Below are 10,441 nucleotides of genomic sequence, written 5' to 3'. Positions count from 1 at the left end.
ACAATATTTTAACCGCTGAAAAGTTCACGCCATCTGAAACTGATGAAAGCCATAGCTCTAGTGTTCTTGAACTTGTAGTGTATTCGGTGTGCAGCAAGAAATTGTATTAGGTGCACAATCAATTTGCCTTCTTCGTACGGCACGGACAGATACATCAAGGCAGCCAATAAAATGCATTATAAAATCATGGTGTATATGCTTCCAATAAAATGCTTGATCGCACGTTCTATGCCGAGATACGCGCAGGTTACTTTGCTCGATATTCGTCAGCATTATGCACGTAGAACCCGTTGTTGCTATCAAAAAGGATGGATACTTATTTGAGATGTGTACGGTCACTGCACGCTATCCAGCAGTTTAATTGTATTCACTTCATCCATCAGATCTGATGGAACAGGGCATTACAGGAAGCTCACAACACGCCTGTGCGAATGAATGTTTACCAAGCTGTATTCTAATATAAGGCACGTTTTCATATATCTTATGTGACTCCAGTAGGTTAGGTATAGAATAACTTGGATAAACTGTATAAGGGCGTACACTTGTCAGTTTTGTGATGAGTGTGAGTTGACACTTCAAATGATAAATGTCTCGCTGCAATTAGCTCATGAACACCTATCAAGTTTTTCGTTTTCATTGTAACACTGTCGTCTTGATAAGAAAATTTGCCCACTGAAGAAACTGAATGTATGTTCTTTCATTGAAATAAGTTCATGAACTTTGAATGTCTCGGACTGAGAGAGTAATGAGACGTACTCACACTTTTATAAAAATTCACTTTTCCCACAGTACACATTTCAGATTGAATTGAGTACAGATCCAAATTGAAGGCAGCATTTATGGCTGCTTCTGAAGATATACCATCACAGACGAGAGAAGTGAATAAGTTTTGCACAGTATAGTTAAGATTCCAGGTCCACACCGATATGAAGACAAAAAGATATTTCCACGTTCTTTTATAAATTTGCCTTCATGTGCAACATTTTGTACTGTACACTGCATTTAGACTCATATGCACCAGGTTAGAGCCACCATGAAATTCTGACCTCTAAAGCTGCACACTTGTGGGGAACTAATAAATCATTACCTTTCATTTGACATGTAGTTTTACACAGCATCCCATTGATACAAGCCTAGTAATAATATAAGATAACAGCAATCCAGTTTAAGCTAGAACAAAAATTATATAGTATGACAGTTCCATATGGCTGGTTGAAATAACTAGCCTGCCTTGTTCAGAATTAGTTGTTACCAGTACAATAACTGCTCAGGACTACATTTCTAACTGATGCTCCACCTGCAGCACTGAAGCCCTCTCATAATTCTCATAATTTCATCCACATGGTAGGAACAGCTCTTCTGCTAATTATGATAACCTGAACCAAATGATAGTTGTGCAATATTATCAGCACCACTGGTTCATGGCGAGTATTGCATTTGTGACCATTCAATTCTGCAAAAAAAGGCAATATGGTGATTGCATGCATTAACAGCCTCACAAGGAAAATAAAAGGAAGTTAGTCTTTGGATACATCTGTGCCAAGTGACACGCAGAGGCTTGCATGTTATCATTGAAACATCTGTTGCATTCAGCAGATCCTCACTGACATTCACTGACCAATAGTGCTGGATTAAGGAAAACGGAGGCCCTAGGCTAAAGTGCATGTAACTCCCCCACCCCCCACCCCCGTGTTGTTCCTTCCTCAATCCCATACTACACTTCTGCAGTATACTCCGTTTCATTCTAACTGCACAAACATAAAAAAAAAATCACGATGTGATCCCTGTGATTAGTGCAAGAGTGGTGCGTTAGCAGCACACAGAATACAAGCGCAGTAATTAACATTCAGACATAGAAGTAACAAATACTATTCTATCCTATTCGTTGACTCATTCTGACTTTGCCTATTTTCCTCCCCTAAAGTGGCAGAAAAGAACTGAAGGAACTTCGGGAGAGATATGTAGGGTAATAGAAATGCTGGCAGTGGAAATTTTCCTTCTTATTTCCTCTATTATTCCAACTGCATATTTTTTATGTTATGCACCACCACAGGATAGAGGGACCAACAGGAAACACTCTCCAATCCTATAAGCAATTGGTGCAGATAACCTCACGTGAAAGGGACTAGCTCCGAGAGTGGTGGGGAATTCCTACTTTTGTAGCTCAACAAGGTCTCACCAACTGCTAAACAATTAAGTCCAATTAGGTGGAGGCCCTATCTCTTCATTCTGTTTTTTTCTCTCCAAAACCTGTTGCTCATAAGTTTCATTGCTTATGAGTCCATATATGGAGCAGGTAAGAATGGGCCCCCTCCCCCTACCCTTGGAGATGAGGCCTGGGCTGCAGCCTTCACTTTGATCGAGTGCAGCTGACCAACACAGTCATGAAGCATCTTTTCTTGCAATTATGGCTGTTCTATTTGAATAGCTTTATCACATGGTCAGGTAATGATAAGAACAAGTGGGCAAGTTGGTCAGACGTAGTTTCAACTGAGGCTGCTTAACAGCACAAGGCCTAGAAGAGATTTTCAGTACTGTATTCGTCCTCTAATATCCTCTAGGCCTTGTGATACTTCACTATGTCACTTGAAACTAGTCAGGTAATTAAATGAAATCTGGAATGATGCAAGCATACAGTAGCAATGGATATCACAAGACTAGGCCAGCTGCGCAACACCAAGAGTCTATATGCCCCTGCAGTTTGCATAACCGTGCCAGGAATGGTGCCAATAATAAATTTCATTATTTAAACTATACAGTTTTCCACTTAGATCATCATGTTCAAGCGCATGTCTTAAGCTTTATTTAATGTGTACTATAATGTTTGCACCTCTGCACTCATACATACTATCATTTGCATAAGTCATGAATTGGTGGCATATATTCACCATATATTTATTTGCACATGGTCTTATTTGCAGTTGCTCACTTCAGGGTATTGCATTAAAATGCAACCGTTATTTTAATATTTTTCACATTGAGTAAATATTCGTTGGAGCATCCTTCACGAAATCAATAACCTTTAAGGTGCTGTAACTAGTATTGTCGTTTCCTTACCGAAATGCTAAAAAGTTCCTAAAGAGCACTGAGCTGGAAAGCACGTTTTACATGCAAGACCAGTGCACTTTCTCGCGTAGGCTAGAAATTTCAGCAAGCTAAAGATTGGCAGGTCATCTTTTGGCTTGTATTATTCATCATTGATTGCCTTTGTGTAACTCCTCTTGATCGCATTCTTGTTTATGGCATAGTACAGCAGTTACAAGCTTATTTCACTCTAGTTATAGCAGGATGCTGGTTTACGGGGCACTGCTTTAGTTCCTTTAACCTAATATATTCTATAAATTGTTTCCATGGAGCCTGAGGGTTCCTTGGAGTGTTTATAGGGCTCCCCAAGAATCTCTATTTATGTATTACTTGAATTACTATAAAACCCTGGCCCTCAGTCCCCAGCGACTGCGAAACAATTGACCACGGCGGCGGTCAGACCTGTGACGCAGCAGGGGGTGCTAAGAATTTCTGGCTCCGCTGGACAGGCCGCCATTAGAAACTGACCCTGGAAACGTTTAACGTTAGAACCCCAGCTAGTGAAGCAAGTCTAGCAGTGCTGTCAGAGGAACTAGAGAGTATGCAGCAATAGGGTGTCATAGGGCTTAGTGAGGTTAGGAGGCCGAAGGAGGCATATTCTGTACTGAAGGATGGCATGCACTGTGTTATCGAGGTTTTCCGGAGAGGCGAGAACTAGGAGTAGGTTTCCTTGTCAATAAGTATATAGCGGGCAATATAGATGAATTCTATAATATTAATGAGAGGGTGGCAGGCATAGTAGCCTAATAAGCGGTATAAACTGAAGGTTGTACAGGCCTATGCACCAACATGTAGTTATGATGACCAGGCAGTTGAAAGCTTTTATGAAGATGTAGAATCGGCAATGCAAAAAGTAAAGACGCAGTATACTGCACTAATGGGCGACTTCAATGCCAAAGTAGGGAAAAAGCAGGCAGAAGACCAGGCAGTAGGTGACTATGGCATTGGCTCTAGGAATAGCAGGGGGGAGTTACTAGTTGAGTTTGCAGAGCACAATAACTTAAGAATCATGAATACCTTCTTCAGCAAACGGAAGAACCAGAAATGGACATGGAAAAGTCCAAATGGGGAGACTAAAAATGAAATTCACTTCATACTATGTTCAACCCCCACCATTATGCAAGATGTAGAGGCAATTGGGAAAGTGAGATGCAGTGACCACAGGATGGTGAGGTCCCGAATTAGCCTAAATGTGAATAAGGAACGCGGCAGATTAGTAAGAAAGAAACCCACCAACGAATTAGCGGTGAGGGCAGAAGAGTTCAGGATCTCGCTACAGAATATATATTCAGCTCTAACCGAGGATGGCGACATTACCCTAGAAGCAATGAACAGTGACTTCAGAGATATCATTACTGAGTGCGCTGTAGAAGTAGGCGGCAGGATAGTTAGAGAGGATACCGTTAAGCTGTCTAAGGAGATGAAAGATTTGATTAAGAAATGCCAGAATATGAAAGCTTCAAATCCAACAAACCAGATAGAATTGGCCGAGATATCAAAGCTAATCAATAAGCGCAAGGTGGCCGATATAAGGAAGTATAACATAAAGAAAATTGTGCAAGCTGTGAAGAATGGGGGGAGCCTTAAAGCGGTAAAAAAGAAATTGGGCATAGGCAAAAGCCAGATGCATGCGATAAGGGACAAGGCGGGCAACGTCATCACGAATAGGACAAGATAGTCAAAGTAGCCAAGGAGTTCTATATAGATCTTTACAGTAGCCAAAGTAGTCAGGACCGTTATGAGATTGGCGGTAGGGAAAAATAGTCAGACATTCCTTCAGTGATGAAGGACGAGGTCAAGAAAGCATTAGAAACTATGAAAAGGGGGAAATCAGCTGGAGAGGATCAGATAACTACAGATTTGTTAAAGGGCGTGGGGATATCGTGCTAGAAAAACTGGTCACCCTGTATACGCACTGCCTGGTGTCATCGACGGTACCGGAACCATGGAAGAATGCAAACATTATCCTCATTCATAAGAAAGGGGACTCTAAGGACCTTAAACATTACAGACCAATCAGCTTACTGTCTGTTACGTATAAGGTATTTACTAAGATAATCGCTAATAGAATCAGACAACCTCAGACTGCAATCAAGCAAAGGATCAAGCAGGTTTTCGGAAACGGTACTCTACTATTGATCATATCGATACCATCAACCAGGTGATAGAAAAATGCTCGGAATATAACCAGACCTCATACATAGCATTCATTGATTATGAAAAAGCATTTGACTCAGTTGAAACCTCGGCGGTGATGCAGGCATTGCGAAATCAGGAGGTAGACGAGCCGTACGTGAAAGTACTGGAAGATACTATATATAGTGGCTGCACAGCAACCATAGTTCTGCACAAAGAAAGGTGTTAGGCAAGGAGACACGATCTCCCCAGTACTATTGACAGCTTGCTTAGAAGAAGTGTTCAGAGATTTGTAATGGGAGCAGTTAGGGATAAGGGTAGATGGAGAATATCTCAGTAATTTGCGATTTGCTGATGACATTGCCTTGCTAAAGTAACTTGGGGGATGAACTGCAAATAAAGATCGATGACCTAGACAAGTAGAAAGGTAAGCTTAAAAATCAATATGCAGAACACTAAGGTAATGTTCAACAGCCTCGGGAAGGAACAGCAGTTTACGTTAGGTAGCGAAGCACTGGAAGTGGTAGGCGATTATGTCTACTTAGGACAGGTAGTAACTGCAGATCCAGACCATGAAAAGGAAATAACAAGAAGAATAAGATTGGGATGGAGCGCATTTGGTAAGCACTCGCATATTATGGCTAGCAGCTTACCGGTATTGCTCAAGAGGAAAGTACACAACAGTTGCATCTTACCTGTACTCACCTATGCGGCTGAAACGTGGAGGCTAACCAAAAGGGTTCAACTTAAGTTGAGGACAACTCAGAGGGCTATGGGACGAAAAATGGTAGGGGTAACATTAAGAGATAGGAAGCTGCAAAGTGGGTCAGAGAAATAACTCAAGTTACTGACATTCTAGTGGAAATTACGAAGAAGAAATGGGCATGGGCAGGACACGTAGTGCTATGAGAGGATAACCGGTGGTCGCTTAGGGTAACAAACTAGATTCCAAGGGAAGGAAAGCGTAGCAGAGGGTGGCAGAAAGTTAGGTGGGCGGATGAGGTTAAGAAGTTCGCAGGGGTCAAGTGGATGTAGCTTGCACAGAACCGGGTTAATTGGAGAAATATGGGAGAGGCCTTTGCCCTGCAGTGGGTATAGTCAGGCTGATGACGATGAGGACGATGACGACGATGAATCTTTTTGTACTAAACTTTATTTTCTGCAAAGTGGCTTGTTGAGAGAGTTGGTTGGGCATTATATTAAAACAGTGCTAGGAACATGGACATTTTTTATTTTCTGACTCATCACGTTATTTATTTGAGACTTTCATTATGCAGCTGGCCCACATAACTGAATGTGAGCATTTTTTAAGTACTGTGAATCTGCAGACTTTCTTTTCAAGGTAGGTAGGCATGACAGTAAGAAAGACAAATGGAGTTTCTCAGCCGTAATTGAAAGCTATTCGTTTTCTTCACAGTTGAAATGATTGACTCCTGATTAACCGATCATTAGGTTCTGAGGTTGCTGCTCATAATTTTTAGCATTGCATCTGTAGCAATCAGGCAGTACCCTTGAATGACCTAAACTTAAAAAAAAAAAGCCGAAATAAATATTTGATTAAATGGTGAGTACTATTGCAAACTGAAGTGTTGCATGACCCACATGTGTGTCATTACAGCAGTTCAGATCTGCTTTCCTGGACACTGCAAACACATCTATTATACTGGGCACGGGGGTTTATGACCCTTTCAGGACCAAAAACTTATGGCCAAAGAAACTTACATGACTACGATAACTTCATGAACACGTCATTTCCTGCCACAGCAATATGTATGGTACAAAAGGAAATATGAGCCCTCTCAACTTTTTAAAGCGTGCAAATGAGACTGACAAAAATACACACTTGAAAAGAGTTCCTTCACGAGTGTTTCCTGTAGCGAAAAAGCAGTGGAAAAAAAAAAGCCTTAAGTATCCTGGGATACTGTCCAGCCAGGAACTTCATTAACCATGGTTGCTGATGGGGCTGTAGTCAAAAATGAATGCTGGTTTGGGAGTGTTACGACTATTCACAGCTTAGAGGAAGGAAGCTGACATTTCCACTTGACCATCATCAATGACCAGTTAACTTCACTTATCCTTTTGTGCACAATATGCTTTGTACGTGGAGCACGGAGCCAAACTGGTTGATGTCAGAGCACAGGACTTATTTGGCATGTGGTAATGTGATAAATGCCAAACCCCTCTATTTTTGAATCAATGTTATATTCTTATGATCAGTCGATTTTCCCTTTATTTGCAGAAGCCAGTGTTATTTTAATGTTATTCTTGCAGTTTTTAGGAATGAAATGCAATGTGTCACCCTATACATCTGCACTGCACTTTAGTTGTGAGAGCACATGCTGCCAGAAATGCCTGTAAATATCTGTATGTAATCTAGCATATAAAAGCCCTATCTTCAGTGAAAGTAACCTGTCATGAAAATGGAGTAATATATCAAACAGGTGAACAAATTTGTGATTTGTGAAGTTTAACATCTCAAAGGGACACTAGAGCTATGAGGTCTATTAAGTTACATCCTCCTATTACATTAATTTTTTTGTAATAATGTCCATTGTGCACCACTTCATGCAGTTATGCCGCATATACCAATTTCTCTCACCCAAAACTTATCAATTCACATTAATATAGCCTTGTGTGCTCAATCCTTCATTGTTTTATTCTGTATGTCTATTTTATTAAATAGAATGAGAGATTTTGGTGGAAATGGGGAGCAGTCGAAGGCCCAACTGCAGCCCTGCCAGCACGTTTGGGTGGCTCTGAAAAGAGCCGTTATCTTCGAAGTCCAAGCTCCAATGTGAGGCTGTAAGAAATGATGATCTACAAGTTGCTGTCCTTGGCACCAATAACTGTGGCCTGCATCTGAATATGAGGCTGCAAGTCCGATTCTCAGCAGCATTTGGATGAAGGCAAAAGACACGGAGGCATACCATGCTGTTCCCTCTTGATAGAGGTACATATTTTTTCATGCTGAAATAGCCATCTGACCCGCCGCAGTGACTTAATGGTTAGGGCGCTTGGCTGCTGAACCCAAGGAAGTGAGTTTTATCTTGCGGCCTTTTTTCAATGGACGCAAAAAGCAAGGAGCCCATGTAGTGTGTGATGTCAGTGCATATCAAAGAACCCCAAAGTGGAAGAGCTTCCCAGACAATTCCTGTATGGTACCCGCCGGGATGGCGCAGTGGTTACGGCACTTGACTACGGTTCCCAAGGATGCAGGATCGAATCTCGGTATCGGCGGCCGCTTTTCGATGGAGCCGAAAAGCAAGGCGTCCGTGTGCTGTGCGATGTCAGTGCACGTTAAAGAACCCCAGGTGGTCGAAATTTCCGGAGTTCTCCACTGTGGCGTCTCTCATAGCCTGAGTCGCTTTGGGACGTTAAACCCACAAACCAAAACAAACTTCCTCTATGGTGGTTCTCATAGCCTAAGTTGCTTTTGGGCATGAAAGCAAACCAACAGCAATAAGAGATTTCACTGCAAGTGGAGAAGAGGAAAAATAATGTGCCCTCGCTTGTATTTAAGCTTCAAGCATTGAACTTGGTTCCTGATATACGAGAGAGGCCACATCTTAGCCTCTTGACTGAGAGCGCTGTAACGCCTTATGTGTAGCCGAGAGCTCTCAATTGGTGTTTTGAAGAAATCTCTGCCATTTGGCAAGATGCCAGCCTTGACATTATCTTCATGCACTTCAACAATGAGAACAGCACAGTTGTCTATTAAGAAGCAGTCGCCCACTTTCACATGTCGGTCAACTCTTGTACAAGTCTGTGTGCACTCCCTTGCTTCTGACATTCTGCGGCTGAGCTGTGCCAGTGGCTTGTTCGTAGTTCTCAGCTTCTTCTTAACCTTTCCTAAGTAACTTTCGAAAGGAAAAGCACTGAAATCATCCACAGGCCCATGCTGAAGACACTGCTCTGCCAAGTGCACCAAACTGTGTACGTTGTACACCAGCTGCTTCACCCCATATAGTACACCGAACTGCTGAACAAAATACCTCAGCAAGTCCCGGGCAAAGCTGTTCAGAACTACATGGTATTCAGGTGCAGCGAGTATTCGCAAAGCCACATGTAACTGTAGGAAGTGTTCATACTTTTCTTTGGGCAGGAGAGATTTCAGAACAACAGGTCCTAGGTAGAGCAGAAATGTTCTGAATTCAGTCGCTTTCCAACGATCCAGCTCCTCTGTTCCTCTGGGTTTTCGCTGGAAGGAACTTGGAAAGGCTTTAGCTGTTTCTCGCAACCTGTTGTTGAGTTCACTTCGCCCATCTCTGCTCAGTCGGGCAGCGTGCCCTTGCGAGACCCAATTTCTTAACAGCCGCCGCATTACATCCAGACAGACAAGGTGCATGTATTCCGTAGGAAAGCATGCCACCATATCAATATCCAACTTGGTGAAAGGGGAAACACCAGTGTGGTGCCGCTTATCTTCTTGTGCACGAAATGATACATCACTTCGCTGCGGTGCATGAAGGTCAGGAAATGTCAGCCTGTTTTCCACATAGCGACCCTTTTGGCTGCATCTTTCACAAGCATGGTAGCCTCCGTGTCCTATAATTGCCTTTACAAAGCTCCTTGCTGGGGCATCGCAGATCACAGCTGTCAGTGTCACAGTGGCACTAGTCCCTTTCACAAGTAAACCGCTGCTGCTCAGACTGTAGACTTCGTCTAGGAATGGAGCGAGAAATTGCTCCAGACAAGGTGGCTTCCCTGCACCACAGTACACACTGACCATAAATGGTGCAGAGTTCTTGAAGTTCGTTATGCGGCAAATTATTGGCCACAAACCAGTCTGGCTGCTTTTATACAACGGCAGGCCATCTATGTTAGCATGCAGCCTGATGTTCTCGGGCACAGGTCCTTGCCCAATCGCTTGCTGGATGCCTTTGGCAAGGCCGAAATGAGCAAATGTGTCATTCTGCTCCAGCTGTGATCTCCTTTGCGTCCGCAGCACGGTCCTTTCATCTTTTGGGAGCTCCGGAATCCCGCGACGACGGCAAAAGTCGAGCATATCATTAGGCAAAGCATGTGTGATGTTGTGCTTGTTAGCTATGACAGCCAACTCCTCAGTCGCCGTGAGACTATGAAGAAAATTTTCATCAGGCTGACCCACATTCTCAGCCGCTGGACTGCTAGATGTCTCATCACTTGACTCTTCCGAGCTTGTGGCATGATCATTTCTTGAATGTTCTGCAGCATATGAATCATCCATAGAAAGGTCTGAGCT

At 42.7% G+C, this 10,441-nt stretch overlaps 1 protein-coding gene across 1 annotated transcript; it reads right to left on the bottom strand.

Annotated features, from left to right (window-relative positions):
- Nucleotides 1-8,449: 8,449 nt before the first annotated feature.
- LOC146171501 (uncharacterized) lies at nt 8,450-9,975 on the bottom strand. Its single transcript, XM_084586499.1, has one exon. The coding sequence runs from the start codon at nt 9,947-9,949 to the stop codon at nt 8,690-8,692; it is 1,260 nt and encodes a 419-aa protein (XP_084442625.1). The 5' UTR covers nt 9,950-9,975; the 3' UTR covers nt 8,450-8,689.
- Between the last annotated feature and the right edge of the window lie 466 nt (nt 9,976-10,441).

Source organism: Amblyomma maculatum, unplaced genomic scaffold (assembly GCF_055883805.1).
Source record: "Amblyomma maculatum isolate TAMU_Amacu unplaced genomic scaffold, ASM5588380v1 scaffold_20, whole genome shotgun sequence".
Lineage (NCBI taxonomy): Eukaryota > Metazoa > Arthropoda > Arachnida > Ixodida > Ixodidae > Amblyomma > Amblyomma maculatum.
Note: the sequence above shows the minus strand (reverse complement) of the source record. Positions and strands in the feature narration are given on the sequence as shown.